Source organism: Crocodylus porosus, unplaced genomic scaffold, assembly GCF_001723895.1.
Source record: "Crocodylus porosus isolate Cpor-Errol unplaced genomic scaffold, CroPor_comp1, whole genome shotgun sequence".
Classification (NCBI taxonomy): domain Eukaryota; kingdom Metazoa; phylum Chordata; order Crocodylia; family Crocodylidae; genus Crocodylus; species Crocodylus porosus.
Window position 1 is genome coordinate 80,212,654 of NW_017728886.1, and position 20,155 is coordinate 80,232,808.

Below are 20,155 nucleotides of genomic sequence, written 5' to 3' on the forward strand. Positions count from 1 at the left end.
TAATTATTGCTGTCCTGTGAAAGAACCGACTGTACTGCAATGGCACTGAAAAGATTCATTTTTTCATGTACAGCCTTACTTCACTAGAAGCTTTCAACAAATAATAAAGAATGCGGTTCTTAACTGATTAAAAGGGACAAAACAAAATCAAACCTCTCCCTCCATTTACATACAATGGCTCTTATCACTGAATGAATACAAATATGTACTTTCTGAATTTGTTTGGGATAACATTTTTAGAGATCTAATGATGCTGAATCTTGGCTTAGTGAATAAATAAAATCATGGAAATAATAACCTTCATTGTAAAATCAATTTCTTTAAAAAAATGCTCTTACAATGATCACAGCAGGGGTTAATGTTTTACGTGCATGTTTTAAAGTGTATTTGTTTTGGACCAACATGAGTATTTTTATTACCTGGGTATTTTTGTGGGAAATAAAAATATATCAATTTTGTTCTTTGTTCTTCTCACAAAAAAAAGAACCAGCTGTTTATTTGTCCCTAAATGACTGTTTTTATTCCTAACTGAAAGCAATGATAAGTATTAAAGCCATATTCCTATAAAGGCAACATTCCACTAAAAGCAACTAAATTGCAGATTTTGTTTTTTCATCCCTCTCATGTCTTTGCACTTCAGTATCTAGATAGAATAGGTAAAATCTTCATCCCTGATGATGTTGCATAAAACAGCTTCAAATTTGAGCCTCAGAGGTTGCATCCAGATGAGTGCAGACATTTGGTTCCCAGGGGACAAGTAACTCCACGCTATGCTGGCCCCAGTAGCCTTGCCAGGGGTCGTGGGGGGCCTCCTGGGGCTGCAGCAGTGGTGATCCTGCCAAGCAGAGTCTGGCTGGCAGCTGCAGCACACCACCAGGCAGCCTGGCTCCACTTTTTAGCAGTGTGCCCTTGTAGTGTGGAGAACACCTGACTGTGCGGTATGTGGTGCTGCAGATGTGTTTGTGGTGTCACATACCACACAGCCACACTTGTCTGGATATGCCCACACATGCAGGCACATGCACTCGAAGCAGCTCAAATAGCAGCGGCACAAATTTGTGCCTGAACATGCACTTTTGGTGTGGAACAAATTGTGCTTCTTGGGACAAACTGACCCTGCCCAGCTCCTTCTGGATCTTCAGCCAGGAGAGCTAGAGCCTGAGGCCAGCACCTGTGCTGGCCCCAGCAATATAAAAAGCTGCCCTGGCCAGCAACTCAGGGCTACAAGCCCTCAGGAGCTTCTGAGGCCCAGTCACTTGGTATCTGGGGACACTACCCCTTGTGCCAGCTGGACTGCTAAATCAGCCCTAACCTGGAGTGGCACCTGCACCCTCTACCCACTGCAGCAGTCTGGCAGTGGGGGCTGCTGCCTGGCTGTGACTTGATGTCACTTGCGATAGCATGAAGCCCCCTGGCCACATGCCTCCAGATCTGGATGGGGACTGCATGGCCTGCACATCTGGGCCAACTGCCAGTAGGCCATGGCTACACAGTTGGCTTTTGGTCAGCACTGCTGATGCTTATGGTGCTCCCACCCTGCTGTCTGGGCAGCTCTCACCCAGATGTACTTTTTGCAGGGGCCTGCTTTGAACTGTCAAGGGGTGTCCTCCTGGCCCCAAATGGCCAGGTCAACCGCCTTGCCTGCCCTCCAGCTGGGTCCCCAGTGCTGGCCCTGGGCAAACTCCTCTGCCCAGGTCTCACCACTTGTCTAACTAGCAGAGATCCTGGTGTTCCCTGTTTAAAAATTGCAAACTCTCTAATAATAACCTCAAATTCTCTCATTAAAATACCCAAAGCCCATGTTCTTCTCTGATTAAAATGAAATGCCACCATATATAGAGAGATCAGTTCGGCCATGTTTTATTATTTACAATATTCAAGCAATTTAAAAGCCTTACCAGTGTCTCTATCATCATAATAAATGAATTCTAAATATCTACACACTTTGGTATTCGCTTTTATTTTTTTTTAATCATAGAAAAATTAGAGCTGCCCCTGCCCCCTTCGCTCACCTGAGCAGCACTGATATGCTGGTGCCCTGCCCTTCCATTGCCTCTCACTCTCAACCCGCAGTCCCTCCCACAGTGCCCCTCACTCCTGACCTGCAGCGCCTGCCTGCCCCCACTAGCTCCCTCCCAGCTACAGTTCTGTCCCAGCAGCAGGACATGAGTCCAGCTGCAGCTGTCCCACCTGCTGCTTTGTGGCTCTGAACAGTGCCAGCCCTTGCCGTTCTGCTCCCTGTGCCCAGGCCCCAGCAATCCCCATGTTGTTCTTGAGAAGCCCTTGACTGGGGCTCAGAGTCTGGGCTGGGCAAGCCTCTTCCCTTCCAGGCCAGCCTCCTCCTGCACAGGCTGTTCTAGGGGTGGAGGAAGGGAGCCCTTACAGCCTAGGGCTGCATGTCTCTACACCAGTGTAAGCATGGAGCAGAGCTGCAGTACGGCAGTTGCCCCTGCAGCTGCAGCTCCTGCCAGCAGGTCCCATCCTATTTGGCTGGCTGGGCATGCAGGGTATGAGATTTGTGGGGGAATGTAGGATTTTGGGGGGCAAGGAGTGTGGGAAGGTAGGTGTGGGGTTTGGGGGGGTTGTGGAGTTTGTGGGGGTGAGGTTTGTGGGGGGGTATGGGGCTTGTGGTTGGGTATATGGATAGAGGTTTGTGTGGGTGGTTTGGGGGTATGGGATTTCTGGGTGGATTGTGGGGGGAGCTTGTGCAGATGGAGGGGCACTGCTTGGGAGGGATAGGTACCGCCTCCCCACTGCAGCAGCTGTGAGGTGCTCAGGGTCAACTGTTGACAGCTCTCCCACAATATGGTGCAGTCCCGGCTCCCTGAGACCCAGCGCCCCTTGGCCTGGCCTGGCCCTTTGGGCAGGACTGGACTGCTCTTGCTGTTACCTGGGGTCCTGGCACCACATGCAGGGGCCGTGTGGTGGGCCGGGCTGGGTCCTGCCTCCAAGAGCCCCGTGACCAGTTGGGCCAGGCCGGCTCTATGGAGGCAGGACTTGGCCTGGTTTGACACATAGCCCTTGCATGCAGTGCTGGGACCCCAGGTGACAGCAAGAGAGGCCTGATCCTGTCCAAAACCACATGCCACCAGGCTGGGTCAGGACAGGCCTGCAACATGTGGCACAGGTGGCAATGGGTCTCAGGCAGCTGGGGCTGCACTGTATCATGGGGTGGGTGGGGAAGTGGGCTCTGCCAGCACAGGCCCTGATCACCCCACAGCCACTTCTGCTGCTGCAAGGAGGGAGGGGGGCTGTGCGCTTTGTGGGTGGAGCATCCACTCCTCCCAAGCAGTCAACCCTCCCACCCCAACACACACAATACTTCCTCCCCCCACAACCCCCCTCCCCACACCCACGGCTTTACTTACTGGGGATGGCGCTTGGGTCTGGATCACTGTTGTAGCCTTACCCTGCTCCTATTTGCTTCAGTACACTAAGGCAGAATGCTGGGACAGATGGGGAAGGGGGCAGGCATAGACATGCTCTGGCTGGGTGCCAGAACATCTTCCTGGAGGACTCAGCCTTTGGTTGCTTCAGGGTATGCTCCTGGAGTGCGCCCTGCATGGCTTTTTTTCAGCAGATTTTTTTTTTAATACTGGGATTTCCCAGTATCAAATTTAGAGTCCAAGCTGCAAATATGCAGCATGGGGAACATTTTTTTGTTTCCAGCGTGCCTCTTGCAGTGTCTCAAACTATTTTGAGACACTGCAACAGGCACATATGTCCTCATCTGGATGCATCCAGAGAGTCCTCTCTCCTTCCCACCAATGCAGAACTGTGGCAGGGAGCCATAAATCTGCCTTCAGAGGACCCCCTTGGGAGACTAGGTGAACTAGAGAAAGGAAAGACTTGCCAGGAACAAGGCTATAGCATTTAGCACTTTGATGATTTTAGGCACTGCTTTAACTCATGGGGCTGAAGGAGATGCTGCCATAAATTAACACAGTCCTCCAGGGCTCTCTTCATTTCATTCACATAACAGCCCAGAATCAGGAAGACAGAAAGATATTTTAAAGCCACCTTAGGGCACTCTGGGTTACAAATTCTGTGCTGTGCCTTTTAGAGGTGCAGCAAATAATCTCACCCAAAGTTTTCATCAGTGATTTATAAATGTAATTGAGTGACAGAGATTATAGTTTTCAGCTACCAAAGAGTAGTCCAAGTAGACAGTACTTCTTAAACTTTAAGGGCCTTATTACATGGTAATTTGGGGCAGCTCCTGGAGCTCTTAACCCCCGACTGTCTGCACTTTACCACCTGAAACTAGTTTTAAGCACTTGTTAGGTGGCTCAAAGTGACTGGTTTGCATTACCCAGCTCGTGTTGCACTAGGGTGTAGTTACTCTAGGCTACCCCTTAGTATAAATACCTGACTCATTCCCCCTCTCTTGCTGGCCCGGATCAGAGCCACTTCCTCCCCCTTCCCCACCCTCCCCAGCAGCCTAGATTCCCACTCACTGCCCCACTCTCCCGGTTACTTGTGGCTGCCCACTGCTGTCTGCCCTGGGGAAGCAGGCAGGGAAGACTTAACTTGTCTGCCCAGCCACTGCTACTGCTGCTCTCTGGGCAGGCTCTGTCACAGGAAGAGCAGCAGCCTGGCAGCAGCACTTGAGCAGGAAGATTAACCCTTTCCTGCCTGCTCCCCTGCAACAGACAGCTGGGCAGCTACAAGTAGGTGGAGGTGGGGGGGGGCAGAGGGAGGGAACTGGGGGAGCATGAGGGTGGGCCACAAGGCAGAAGGGAAGCCCAGAATGGGGTGGGGGCAGGATTCCTACCTTTCATTCCTCCAGGCCCCTGCTGACCTGAATCGTGACTGCTCCCAACTCGAGCTAGCACTTATATCAATCGACATTTGTGTGGCTCACAGTGCAAAGTGTAACAAGGCCCTAATGCACAATATATCCTGTGGTAAGCAGACTCTGGCACCACAAAGAGGACAGGACCATTCCTGAAATAATGCCACTGTTCTACTGAGTATTTACTTCAGTTACATGTGCTTTGCTGAGCTGTATGTATGTGAGCCATTCAGAAAGGAAAGCTAAATATTGCCAAGTGTTCTCAAACCTGTATTCCTTGGTTGTACTTGTCTCTGGTCAGTTACTCTGAGAGAGGGCCAAGACATTCAGAGCATTCATGCCAGGATAATTTTTATTGGTTTTGTACACTGGTGTAAATTACACTAGGATCTGGAGTGGACAGATGAGCAGCTTATTCCAGGGTAGTTGAATGTATTATTGTACTTGGCCACGAGGGAGAAAGGAGCCAGTAATAATACCCTACTTATCTGCAACAGATACCTTGTGATAAGAAGCTGTAGGCACAAGACACATATACCAGTGTAACTTATATGAGTGTCATTTTACTCCTGATTCTTTCTGTGGTAGGTGAAGTTACTCTGGTGTTGGGATTTATATGGGCTGCTCACTTCTTATATACATCAATAGACAGTCAATTACATTAGTATAAATGTGCTGTGTATCCAAGCCCATAACCTACCACACCTATAGTTTCTAAAAAGTTGCCAGTGCTGGAATTAGACCACAAGATTCACATTCATTTAAATAAAACCTACAAGTCTTTTCTTTCATCATGACTCAGAACTGATCAAGACCTCAATTGTATATCTTATCTTAAAGATAGCATTGCCAGGAACACAGTGTTCCTAAGACATTATGCCAGGTGTTTGTGGAGTTGGGTGATGAGTTTATTTAGCTAGTCAAGTGTCCTATTCTGATCATTTTCTGCATTGCAAGAGCCAATGATTTATTATGATTGGAGGCTCCTTTCTATTTACACCATTTGTTTATATGACAGAGAACTAACCACCCAGGTCTGATGGACATTACATTTCTGCCTGCAGTTGCACAATGCAGGAATCCTTTCATTTATATTGTTATCAAAGTAGAAAAAGTGATGGAAGTTTAGAAAGGTATTATTCATAGTCATGTATGAACATAAGAGATTGCAGACCTGCAGTCAAAACGAAGTAACAGCTAAAATAGAAATAAGAATATTTGCAAGAAAAATAGATGAAAATGATCACGAGGTGCCTTTATGGCTACCATTGTTATCTGAATCTTTGTATTATTATTGGTCTGTTAAATTATTTGGATACCCAGACTTTTCTTAGCGTCAGCTCATGCTCTTTCTATTTATGAGCCAGCAAATCTTCTCTTTCACACCTTTAGTGGCTTCTGATTTAAGAAATCCCTTTCAATCTTTTCTTCTCAAACAAGAAAGAGTTTTTCTAACCTTTCTGATTGGCAATATCCTCAAGCTCCTGCTTCAGTCTGGCTTTTCTTCTACCTTCCCCAATTAAATCATGTCCTTTTTAAAAAAAACATACGCCACATATGACCAAATTATAATGAGGCCCCTAACATCACACTGTGCAAGAATAGCTGAAGTACATAATGGAGTTGTGAATGTAATCCAGTTACCCCAACTCCTCCTCTTAGATATTTCATGTCCTGCCCTGGACCTTATGCCTCTGATAATGCTAATGTCTAAATACACTTGGTTCTGTGATGTAACATTTTTGTGTTTGGATAAGACTAATTTGCCAACAATCTGAGATGATGACATCAGTGAACTCCTTCCCCACCTCTTTACATAGCTTTTTTAGATGCCAGTCCTTCAGTGGAACTAAGGGAAATCAAGATCGTCTGTGCCACTACATCAAGCTTGTCTGTTCCTGGGATGGGAAAATACGTGTGCTAGACTACAATTTTTTTTATTGATAAATGTCATTTACTTACCTGTTTTTGTGTCTGCTTTCTGTGGATACTGTAGTAAATTAATTCCACTAGGATTTTTTTTCCCCAATAAATCTCAAGACATTACTTGTCATTCAAAAAGGAAAAGATTTTGCTTTCATGAGCATGACAATTCACAATAAAAAACTAGACCCTGAGGAGCACTCTGTGTACATTGCAGCATAATGTAGGGATATCCACTCTACTTTAAACAAATTAGTTTGGTTACCAAAAGCAGTCTAGCTATGCCAACAAAGCTCTACATGGGGAGCTCAGAAGTGGGGGTAAATTTGTCTATGGCAAACTTTGTGTAGCTATGGCTGAACTGCTACCAGCATCTGAGCTAGCCCAGGTGTTTCCATATTAATACTGTAGCATACACAGTAGACCTAACCTATGAGATTTGCTCACCTAAATCAGATAACGAAACCTATACTATGGATTGACCTTGACTTTATTCCAACACATGAACTATATTAAAACAAAATTCAATGCAGGTATACCTGTATAAACTCATTCTTAAATCACTTTAAATTACATTTCAGTCAATTTAGCTCAATCTCAATTTAAATACTGTTTTAAGTGCAATTTAAACTAGCATAAATGGATCTAAAGGGATTAGCACTGGGGCAAGGATTCTGGACCCAATGGCCCAGGTACTGATGCAGTCATATCCAGTGGCGCCATGTAGGGGGGTGCACATGGGTGATCCCCCTACAAAAAGTGGTGTTGATGCTGCCAGTGGCATCTGCAGGTGGTCGCTGACCCCTGGTTGGTGCTTGCCACCCCACCCAACGGCACCGGCGGCGACTGTGGGAGCTTCCCACTTACCACTGCTGCACTCCTGCTGCCACTGCTGTGCTCCCACTGCTGCCAGCACCACCATGCCCCCCCAGCTGCTGGGGGCACATATTGTTCATGGTCACAGCCTTAGTCTAGAAACCTTCTCTGATTGTTCCCCACCTGCACAGCTGTGAATTGTCACTAGAGGCCTGGTGAGCAGGGGCAGGACTAGGAGCTGTTGCCATGAATTGCCATTACAGGGCTGGTGAGCCAGGACAGGCTTCTATCCCTGCTCTACAGGCAGGGGTGTGAGAGATCCTGGGATACTGGAGGGCTTCTTTGGGCAGTGCATCTGTAGGGAGTGGACACATTTTAATGAACCAGAAACAGCATAGTGTGGATCAGAGATTATCCTGCCCTGGAGTGGAATAACTTTGAGCTGCATAACGAGTGCTTAAAACCACTTTAAGGTGATAATGCGTGGACAGTCCAGAGGTTAAGAGCTCCACGAGCCACCCAAAATTACTGTTTAGCAAGGCCCTTAAGGAATAAAGTGCTACTGGGCAACATGGCTAAGTGCATCAGCCTCGGCGCTATATGTATAATCACAATTACCCAGCAGAAGTTGGATTTCAAATGGAAAATACTTCCATAATGAATTACTGCACCATGTACAAACCACCAGTCAATCACTCAGATGTAGCCAGTTATATACTGCTCGACAAACACTGGGAGATTTAAGTTCAATGTATCTGTGCTTTGACCAGGATGCTCCAACATATGTATTACAGCTGATAATATTATTTTGTAGTATGTAAATGGAAAAGCTGTATTTGTTTAATTAATTAAAATTCAAGGATCTAGAAACAAAAATAACCTTGATATAATTATCTTGGGTGCCTATACATGAGTGCGGCGGCTGCTCTGATGCACTGTAATTACAGCACGTCAGAGGAAATTTGATTAATTGAGTCTTCACACTGCAGCCTCCTGCATCTCATATATCAGCATCCATGCACTTAAAAATTGAAGCGGGGATGCTTGAACTAAAGCTTGTCAAACAAGCTTTACTCCTACCATCATTTTTAAGCATGGGGATAATGATAAGAGATGTGGTGGTGCTTTAATTAGAGTGGCTCTTGGAGCTGCTCTAATTCAAGTCCTGCCCCTCCTCCTCCACCCCCAGAGCATGTGTAAAAGTGCCCTAGCTTACTACGCAGAACTGACTGAAACTCTGAATTTTCATTTTTCTGGAAATGTTTACATTTAAAATTTATTTTAATTTCAACTGGGAAGGAAAGCAAATATTTTTTAAGATTTCCTATGAAACAGATGTTCTAGGAAAACAATCAGTTGTTGAAAAAATTACAGTTACTAATTTTTGGTTTGAGATTGTAAAATTAATTTAAAATTTAATTTTACTTTTTTGTTTTTATATTTTGTTACTTTTGAACTATTTTAATGCATGTCAGGGATGTCTGTGTGCTATTTCATAATGACATAATATAATAGCTGAAACACATTATAATATTATAATAATCTTGGGAGGGAGGCATCTTCTACCTGATACTAATTCGACACATTGACATGTGCTACTATGGCAGTGTTGTTACTGCACCATCATTTAGTACTTCTTTATGAAAGTACTGAAAGACAGCACAGTAGCAGCCTGTACTGCACCACCATGGCTGTGCCTGGTTATTTTTGGCTGCTATGTCACCGTAGCAATGTGCTATAATGAGGGAGTGTACTGCTACAGCAACATAGCAGTGGTGTCACAGTTTTTGCCAATGGATGCTACAGTGCCATAGTGCATTGCTACGGTGCCATAGTGTCTTGGGTAGACAGGCTCATGAGGGCTGTGTAAAGCTTTGGTCTCTGATTCGATTTGGAGGAGATTCGGCCCAATTCAGTGGCCAAATCTCTGAATCCGAATCAAATCAGGAGACGCATTAATCTCTCCAAATTGAATCAGAAGCCTCCAACTCGATTCAGAGAGATTCAACAATTTGGCCATAGACACAGCTTTATATGTTTTTTCTACGTACCTCAAGCTACCAGGCACAGCTGGTGAATGCTGAGATGATGGGGCAGATGGAGTGTCCCATGGGAGTGCAGGAGGGTCAACCACGTGCTTGGTGGTGGACCTGGAAGTGGACCAGAAGTACTTCCAGTCCGCTTACAGGTCCACTGAAGAGTGTGCGGGGGACCCCTCCCTCCCCTGGCTCAGTGACTGGTGCCTCCTGGGTCTGGGGGGGACACCTGGGGTCCCTCCATGATTGATTGCTGAGCCAGGGATGCATGGGGGGGGGACCCCCACGTGCTCAGTGGACCTGGAAGTGGACCAGAAGTACTTCTGGTACACTTCTAGGTCTGCTGCCAAACACATAGCCTCCCCCCGCGCTCCTGTTGGATGCTCCATCCACCCCACCATCTCAGCATTCATGAGCCGTGCCTGTACTTTGAGGTATGTAGAAATAATGTATAAAGCTGTGTCTATGGCTGAATTGCTGATTCTCTGAATCAGAATCGTATCTTCAGATTCAGATTTGGCCAACTTGAATTGGGACAGTGATCTGAATCAGTGAATCAAATCACTGTTCCCCAAATCAGGCCGAATCCGAATTCGAATCAAATACTGCCCACTTTGCACACCTCTAATGCTCATGGAAACTTATTTTGATCTAGAAAATGATTTGCTGTTTGTTTGGTAGCAAAGCTTTGACATTAGTACTTTAAAGCAAATTGTGCCTACAACCAATGGGATGTCATGAAATATGAAAGATTTGAAACTAGAAATCCATGAATAAAAACTGAAACAGAACTTTGGTACAACTTTTAAAAATTTTATACCAGGGCACTCTTATCAAAATGAATAAAATTTTACAAAAAAGGTTTCAGTTCTGTTAAAACAGTTTTTTGTGATGAAAACCTGTTTCTAACAAACTTTTCCACCTAGGTCCATTATTGATTAGCTTTCCACATCTTTTGGTATCTGTATTTTTGTCAATGTGGTAAAATAAAAAAATAATGTAGTAATCATTTGCCTTTTCACAATGCCTTTCATTTGAAGATGAGTGCTAAATTGTAATTGATTAGGCTTTCCTTGTGATGAATATATTATACCTATTTTATAACTAAATAAACTGGACAACTAAAAACTTTAAGGTCAAATACAGAGCTAGTTCAATTCAGCTGTGCTCACTAACATCTCTGGGGTTTTGCTCTAGTTTGGAATGTCTGAAATACTTTATACCGAGACTAATTCTGACATAACATGTACATGCACACTTTTTTCAACAAAATGTTTGTCTACTGAATATAAGTATTCTCCTTTCATTAGCTTGTTTGCTATTCATAGTACATATTTAAAATCTTTGAATTCCAGTTCTGGTCTCCTGAAATGTCCCATCTGTCCATCCTACATAATCACACTGGATGTATCTACACAAGACATTTGCTGAAGAGCTGCTTAATTAGCTCCACATTTCCGCGTCTATACATGTTAGGACGCATGAAACTAATAAACTTCAGAGCAGGCTCATAGGACTCATGAAACTAATAAACTCCAAAGCAGGCTAGTACTCATAAATACAAGGTTTGTCATGTGCAGCAGTGCACATGTAGATGCTGCTTGGCTGGCAGGCGTACAAGGGTGCTTCACTGTGAGGGTTGCCTGCTGGCTAGCCCTGCACTGAAAAACCCTTGTGCCCCAGCCAGCCCCTCTACAACACACTGAACCTGGTTGAAGCAGTCCTGGTCTGCTGTCAGCCAGGGCTACTATAACGGGCTCAATGTACTGCTCATGAATAAACTCTAGAGCAATGTACTCTGGAGTTTTTTGCTCCCAAGTTCACAGTCAAGTAATGCACCCAGGAACAAAAAACTCTGGGGTAATAAGCTTTTGAGTTTTTTCATGAACATTGATTGCATGTGTAAACACATCCACTGGGTATATCTACATGTGCTCTTTACTGCAGAGTAGACTAATTAGCTCCACAGTAAAGTGTCACTATTTATACATGTATTGGTATTAGGGCATGATAAGATAATTAACTTTGTTGTAAGATAGTACTGTTGGGGACAATACTACTTAATCTGAGCCCAATAACTTCTTGATTGCAGCAGCAGACCAGACTTGATGATTTTACAGTTGCCTTCCAGTTCTATGTTTTTATGATTTCTAAAGTTGAAATCAGAATCCTAAGGCTTTTCTTTAAAAAAGTAGTGAATACATAAAAGCACAAAATACAATCTGTTTTCTTTGGAAAACAATGTTCCATATAGAGCGATGATCTTTTCTCGGCTCATATTGCTGTCTCTCTCACTTCCTCTCACCGTCTAAGCCAAGTGATCATGGCTTACTGTCATTAACTGTTGTGCTGTTTATTTGAGGCCTGCCCAGACACGATTCCAGGTCAGGCCCTCATCTTCTTCTTTCATGTCTCTGAGAAAAAATTATTTCCTTGCATTCTTGTAAAGCATTATACATGCTAAAGTTGGTGTAAAAACTAAACAAGAGTACTGTTTTGGCTAGCCTTAACATTTTGTGCATGGCATCATAATTGTACAAATGATACAAATAACTTTAAAAGGATCACTTCAGCACATTTAGTCTTATTCACAATTTTTTTGTGAAACTGAAGTAAAAAATAATCCTAGTTATTTAGAAGAAAATTAATTTATTTCCTTGTAAATCAATCTGGTTCCACATCCCCTCTCCCAACTACCTCACTTCTTCTCTCAATATAATAGGGCAAAACCACCAACAATTAAGAGAGAACAACAGTGGAAGCAAGCATGTTTAACATTCTTTGACTGCTACACTTTTCTCTCTTCAAAACATAGTTGTTGCCAAAGCCACTGTGACTCCAGTCCTTTTGAGTCAACCCATTTCTATAATGATTCTTTTTAAAAATCCAGGATCCATCTGCTGAGAAAGGAAAGACTGCACTTATTAACAGCTGCAGGACTGACTGATATACCATGGCAGCTAACCATTTACAAAAGATGCAGAGGATTGTGCAGCATGCAATACTTATAGGTTGCTATAAGGGTGCTGTTATAGGTTACCTTCAAAACATTTTAAATCTGTGGAATGTTATGCTGTCAAAGTTAGAGCAGTTTCAGAGCAGTTAGGTTAAGATATTATGTCATCTCAGTGCTGCGTAACTGTGACTTGGCAAGCAGGGGTACAGACAGGAGCCAGCACTGTATCTCTCCTCTGGGGTGGGAGAAGAGGGTGGATGGTGGAACATAACTACCCTGGGGGCTGTGGATTCCTTCACTCTGGAGCCAGAGGGAGCAAGTCAGAGCCATGAGTGGGAGGAGAAAAAGTCTTGGAATAAAAAAAAACGTTGGAGGTGAACAGGTAGGGGGTGAAAAATAAAGAGAAATAAAGAACGAACAAAAGAATATATATATATATACATGCACACAGATATGTAACATTTTGTGTATCTCTCTCTATATAGATATAGAAATAGATATCTATCTATATATAGATAGATATGAACATATGTGAATCTTGCACATGTTTCACTGAATTGGGATAGGGTCAGTGAGGGACTGGGTTAGTACTCATACCAGGGCAAAGCTGAAACCCAGCCAATTAGCTGTTACGATTTATAAGTAGTTAACAGGTACGAATTGATATCAACCAGCACAAATTTTCTGCTGTGTAATCTTCTTTGCTTTGCGTAGTTTCCCTACTGTTTCATGACTGCTAACTAGGATACTCTTCATTACACTCTCCTTGAAACATCTGCAAAATGACTGGGACAAATGGAGCCGGATTGAATGTTTGTGACTTCCAATGATTTTGATAGGGATCTTGCCTGAATAAGAATGTCAATAAGTCAGTACTTCAGGGTTTTGACCCCCTCTCGTTTTTAAGCAGAATATCCAAATAAAGCAAATAGCTCTCCAGGCACTATAGTTCTCAGATAATTAGCATAACTAGTAAATTTCTGTTTCCCCTTGGGTTACATCAATAATGTAGATTTTCAGAAATTCTCCTCCCTTACAGTCTTAGTTGTTTTAAATACAATAAATTATTAATTAATTTATGTTTACATAAGCCCTCTTTTAGCTGCAAAACAAGGGCCAGTAATACCATGGATGTACAAGATATTAATATTAATATAAAATACATTGGGATGACTGTGCTTCATCAAGTTTACAGTATCAAGTGAATATGTGCTATAATCGTTTGCTATGAACCGTCAGGAACTTAAAGTATTGAAAGGATATGGCAGAATTTTCCCCTTATTCCAATCTCTGCCACTGTATATTGTTCTATTTAATACTAATGATAAACAGATGCTGCCATCCATCTCCTTTTATGAGATGGGGGAGTAGAAAATTCAGCATTATACTGGCATTTTAACACTGGCAAGGACCCTAAGGAAATTCCAGAAGAAATAAAGTATTTTATAGCTAATATCACAGCAAAATGCTGCAGTTAAGCAATTAGTAGAATATTTCAGTTACACTTTTCCTTTTGTTTATACAGAGACATACAGATTTTGGCTAAAAAAACCCCAGCCAGTTATTTCACATGGTTGCTCTCTTTACCTTGCTGCCCCTGATTTATGCAGCTCAGGCTTGACTCATAAATCATTAATATCAGAGCTACAAAATGCTGGTAAAACTAAGATAGGTTTTTTTAGAAGTAAGCGATTTTGCACAATTGTGGAGGTTATGCAGGAGATGCAAAACCCAGCTGTATTTTTCAGAAGGCATAGGTGACATATGTAAGTGGTTATCATGAAAAGTCAGCATTTCAGAACGGGGAACACAAAATGTTATCTGAAATGACTACAACTTCCTCCTGCATATATATCGGTGATATATCTAATAATCTATGCAATAACAAATGTATACATTTTAAAGGTCATAACTATAGCAAGATGTCTGCCTAAGCAACTACATGTGACTAGGTCTATTCTACTAATAAAATTCAGTGTGTTATCATTCATTGTATAGTATGGCTACACATATTGCACAATCATCTGTTGGTTTTCTGTTACAAAAATATTTGCTATCTCTTCCCTGTTTTCTGTGTATTTTTCTTTCCCTGTTCACATTCTCTTTCCTTTTGATTTAATCTAACCTGCTTCTGCTTACTTCAGCTGGTAATTTGTTTGGCTGGCTGTGAAGAATATCCTAAGTGGGAGTAGTGCTGCCTACACAATACTTATTAGGATACTGGCGATGTACACAATTCTGACTCTGACAGCGATCAGTATGGGATAGCTGCAGTAATTGAAAAGATAGAAACTCCTGGCTTCTTTCATTCTGGTTAGAGACCGTTTGGTTTGTAATATACCCATTACCGCACTCAGTGTTTCACATATCCATTTACTAGCAGTGAGTTGGAAGCTTTCCATGAGTATGAAGGCCTACATGCCAAATTCTGTACAATTTAAGCTTTTAACAGAAAGGAGAATTAAGTTTCCAGCATTTATAGCTGAGGAAGGTAACCTTCCCAAATGTGAACGCTGTAGAAATTGATTGCAATTCAGCCTTCTCAATTCTGTATTTCAAGATGAGCCATTTGCTCTGCTAGACTATGGCTAGACTATGGAGCACAAAATATGACAGGTCTTTTTTTCCTGTCTCACAACAGTTGTTCAGAACATGGGCACTGAGGGCTCTCTGCTTACTCTACGTGCAAATACGGGTTCCACAGATGTGGAGTGTATAGCACTTACCACATTTATACCAGTATAATTTGCTTTTACACTGGAGGCAAATATGGAGTGGATGTCTGACGTACAGATATCAACCTGTGTAAGTCACACAATTCTTAGAAAATCAGGAGTAACAGTATATCAGTAAGAGATTGTATTTCCACAGCACAAGTAAATTGCTTTCTGGAGTAGTCATTTATTTAATGCAAACAGGCTACTGCTGGCCCTTCTGCCACCTAGTAGCAAGGTGCTTTGATAGCTCCTTTGGTAGGTGGTTATCTTGGGAGAGCTGACGCTGTCCTTTCCAGGCACAGGTGTACACTGGCATACAAAACCGAAGGAAATAACCTCAGTGTAAATGTATCCTGTGGCCCTACCCATTGGGATGCTTTCAGAGCTATTTGGGGTATTTGTAACTAAGGAGGCCAAAAACAGACCTTGGATTTCTCTAGGGACAAAGACTTTTATCCTGAGGTCCTATAAACAACTCTGTTGTCCCACATTAAGTACCTGGGAAGCATCTTGAATCAACACTTTTCCCCAGAACAACCCACTAATTCAAGTGAGCTAACATCAATCAGCACTATTAAACAACTGCCCAACACCTGTTTTAATATGAATGTTTTAATGCAACCCTGACAAAAGTTTTTAGCTTTATAACCTGATTTGGGGGCATTTGAACGTTTCAGCAGAAGCCATATGGACAGGGCTCGCTCTATCAGTTTAATTCAAAACAAAGAAAACTAGAGACCCTAACAAAAGAAAATGGTATACTATAGAAACTTCTATTGGGGGTGGGATGAGAACAAACAATATGTATGAGATGTTAGTGAAGCTGGTTTTAATGAGCTATTGGAAGGCACTTGGATACCACTATTATAAATGAGGTTCTAAGTACTCGAATAGAACAGAAAAGAAAAAAAATCTCAAAAGGACACTGGCCACATGTGAATATCAAATACAAACTCATGTCTTCAGAGGATTTGAAGCTCTGTTACGATGATGCCATTTTTAAAATGGACATTTTCAGAGTTTTCTGTCAAGCCTAGTACTATTCAAACCAAGAAAATTCTATATGATACATATTATAAAACAGGATGTGAATGTGTTTGCTGTTTCAGTACAGAATTTCAAGGCTGGATGAGCGCATCCTTATGCTTGCTAGATTCAGAGGAACAGTAGTCATCGATTTGCTATTAAAACTTTCAACGGCTCACTTATTATTTACCAGCCCATAAGCCTATCATCACTAAGGAAAACTTCCACTGACTCCGTGGAGAATTTCATTTTTTCCCCAGCCACTATTGTAGTTCTACAAAAAGATGCCTGATAGTTAGATATCAAGATGAGTTAGTACATTTGTACTTAATCTCTGAGTTAATCTCTGAAGAGAAAAAAAATCCAGTCCAAAGAAATGATTGCATTTTATGTTAACATCTTTTCCCTTATTGCTGTTGATTTTATCTTCACAATATACCCTGTCAGATTTTGTTCAACTTCCTAGTAAGAGCTAAACACATTGTTCTGTGAAATAAGCAAGAAGAGGAAGAAAAAGCCCTTTAATATAATATGGGGCCTAGCTGCTGTTTTACAGCTGTGTTTAATTCGTTTGTTTGGACATCTAGGAAAAAAAATTAAAAGACCATTGTTTCAATTTGCATTAGCACCTCAGAACACAAGAAATAACGTTTCATAAAATTAAAATAAAACAAACTATGCTTCACCCATATGCTAAAGGGAAAATCCACTAAGGATCAAATCTTGTTTCCCCTGGAATCAAGTCAGTCTGCTCTATATAAAAACTGGGGCCAAAGAGAAAGTACTCCTGCTGCCAATGGAGGAGGCTCATAGTGCAGAAAAGAAAATGTAGCATCCAACTGTGTATGTGTTTTTTCGAGTACATCAGGAAGTTTTTATATGCAGTCCTGGCATTATGTTTGAAAATGCCTGTGATGAAGATAATTTCTTACAAGTCACCTATGCATTTTATGACTGCTCCAAAGCCCAGTGGAACTGCTGGAGAAACCCCCCCAAAACCTATTGATTTCAATAGGCTTATGAAAGAGGCAATATAAATATTGGAAAATACTGATATTGAAAAATCAGTATTATTCTCTTGGTCAGTGGACTCATTTTTAGATAGTACTTGAGAGTTTGGTCTATGTTCACCTTATAGAACTGTGGTCCTCAACCTTTCTAAATTAGAGGCAAGCCCCTCAGAAAATGCCCACATTTAGTTTTCACTCTGACTACAGGAAAATAAAAAAGCTGTTTTTCTGTTACCAAGAACTCAGAAAGACCACAACTATGGATTTATATTTGAAATCTCTGGGCTTATCTTGTGAATCATGGTGCCACAGCACCCTGGTTGAGAATCACTCTGCTCTGCCATGATGAGGATCTGGAATAACCCTGAATGTTTATCACCCAGGGACAAAATCGATTTTCTTTGCTACGATGACTGAGGATGATGAAGAAAGGGCAACATTCCCTGGCCTGCTATGTCTGCAAAGTGGAAGGCTACTGATGAAATAAAACCAAGAAAACAGTCTTGGTGCAGGGGGAATGTTGGAGGAGGCAGCAAGTAAGGAAAGACTGGGCAGGTAGATGGCAGAGCTGCATTAGATCGATTCAGCCTTTAGCTGAAGGTCACTCAGGAATCTTCCACTAGTGGTGGAGGATCCAAATGCTTCTCAGCAGCTCTGACTTATGCCAGGCGCAGGAGTGCAACATGGGAGACCCCCTATTGGCTCCCCCAAGAGCACCCATTGCCTTAGACCCAAGCAGGGAATCGGGCTTCAGCCAAATAATCCAATAGAACTGTGACTTTTGTAGGGTAAATGGGATGAGTAGTAAAGGTTCAGAAACAATCAATTTATGCTTTCCATCTCTGCAGAACTTTGCTAACAAAGGCATTCAAGACCACTTAGACTTAGCAAACTTTATTACCTCCACCTCAAAGTTAGGACAGATGAGATGAAGGGCAGAGGTGATGTGGCTTGCTTCTGTTCATCAAGGGTATATGCAGATTTTACACTTAGATCAACTTAACTAGGGTTAGGCTGATCTAAGTGGAGATCTGTACAGACATTTGGGGAAGTTAGACTGGGCAAAACATAGCTAGCTTGATCTAAACTAGTTCACCTGAGGAGATGAACTACATTAGATTGGGAATAGATTAGCCTGATCTACCAAAGAGCTGCACACTACCTGGAGAACAGCCCCAGGACTGGGAAAGCCCAGCAGCATTGCCTTGGGGCTGGTGCTCTTCCTACGCCTCCAGCCCCCAGTCCTAACCAGGCTATTTTTAGCCCCAGTGATCCCACTCCCCCTCCATTTCTCACCCCCAGAATGAACAACCTCACTTACAGACCCACCAACCCCCTCTGCAGATGTACCAACCCCCCAACCCCACCAGGCTCCTCTTCCCATGGACCCTGAGTCCCACCTGCCTCTCCCTTTCCCTACCCCTATTTACTTAGATTTGGTTCCTGGCATGGCTCCCAGAACCAAGCAAACACATGCACAAGCCGCTCCTGATCTACGATCATGTGGTTTAAAATAAGCCACATGATTATAGATTGGGTCCTGGGAACACCTGCATATATCCAAAAAGTCATTGTCATAAGTGGGAGCAGATCTCAGGTGTTAGTGAAAATAAATCCTTTTCTCTTGTCCCTAACACCTAACCTTGCTTGCCTGTCTGTCCTTAAAATATGAGATCCTGGACTAAGTCACATCATCTTTGAATGTCTGGAAAGCTCCTATAATATAACTGATGCTACAATAAACAAATAAGAAGCCTACAGGCCTACATTCAGAACATTAAAAAGCACTGGTCCAGTTTTTCCCTTTACTGGGCCACTCCTACACCTGTTACTTACCTAAATCAATCTCATTCCATTGATATCAGTGGAGTAGCTGCTGGTAGGAAAGAGAATAAAAGCTGACCCTTCCCCTTCACTTCCTAACATCACACAACAGTTAGCAAAACACCCCTTGATGTTTTGATTTAATATCTGTTCCTGGCATTCTTCCATGTAACACTTTATTCAACAACCTCATCATTTAGGATTTCAACTTTCCAATTTCTTGCAGCAGAAAATTTAGATGGCTGAGTTTGATCACTCACCCATAATGCAAAAGATCCCCTGCGACTTCCTGGGAAAGTCAGCATGCTCTGATCTGAGACGGCAGCAGATACCAGTCCACTACTCCTGGACTGTGGCCGTTCAAAAGCAGCCTCAGCCTGTACAGCTTGGCTTTGTTGTTTTCTTATGATCTGGAGGGTTAAAATAAAAAAAAAAAATGTTATTAGAAAAGACTGTCTGAGCCATCTTGAACAAGCTGCATTAACTATGTGTCAAGGTGAGTTGCATTGCACTGAACAAATTCTTTGAGTTTCCTTTTGTATCTCTTTCAGCTCATACAAGTTTGATTTGGACAACTGGCACATTTTCTTCTCATATGAAGTCATGGTACTGTACCTGCAAGTGCATAACAATGCTGCAATAAATCCTCATATCATACCAGTACGCAATCAGAGCTTAATTAAATAAATAAAGAAATCTGTACCCTACCAACAATACTCACATTGTTCTCTCTCCCTAAAAGCACACATTTTCTAAGATAAGAATAGATAGATGCAGGGATAAATGCTGGTAAGGAAGCATAGAATAATGTATATAGAATAATGGGAATAATGGATAAAGAGTTAGCTGGGAAGCTATTCTATGGGGTAACAGACAACTGTAGGCCCGTACAGCGTAGCTTAGTATTCACTTTGGATTTGGATTCAGGTGATTTGGGGGACAGTGATTTGAATCACTGTCCCAAATTGATTCGGCCAAATCTGATTCAGAGATTTAGCTGCAGCTGAATCAGCCAAATCTTCAAATTGGGAATGCCCTATCTGCCCCTCCCC

General features: G+C 42.5%; 1 protein-coding gene across 3 annotated transcripts in view; it reads right to left on the minus strand.

Annotated features, from left to right (window-relative positions):
- Nucleotides 1-20,155, minus strand: part of MYRIP (myosin VIIA and Rab interacting protein) — a 403,309-nt gene that overhangs the window by 73,948 nt on the left and 309,206 nt on the right. For all 3 annotated transcript variants that reach the window (XM_019537529.1, XM_019537520.1, XM_019537510.1), the window contains exon 8: nucleotides 19,364-19,513. In XM_019537529.1, the coding sequence (XP_019393074.1) occupies nucleotides 19,364-19,513 (150 nt within the window). The remainder of the gene's footprint in view (nucleotides 1-19,363; nucleotides 19,514-20,155) is intronic.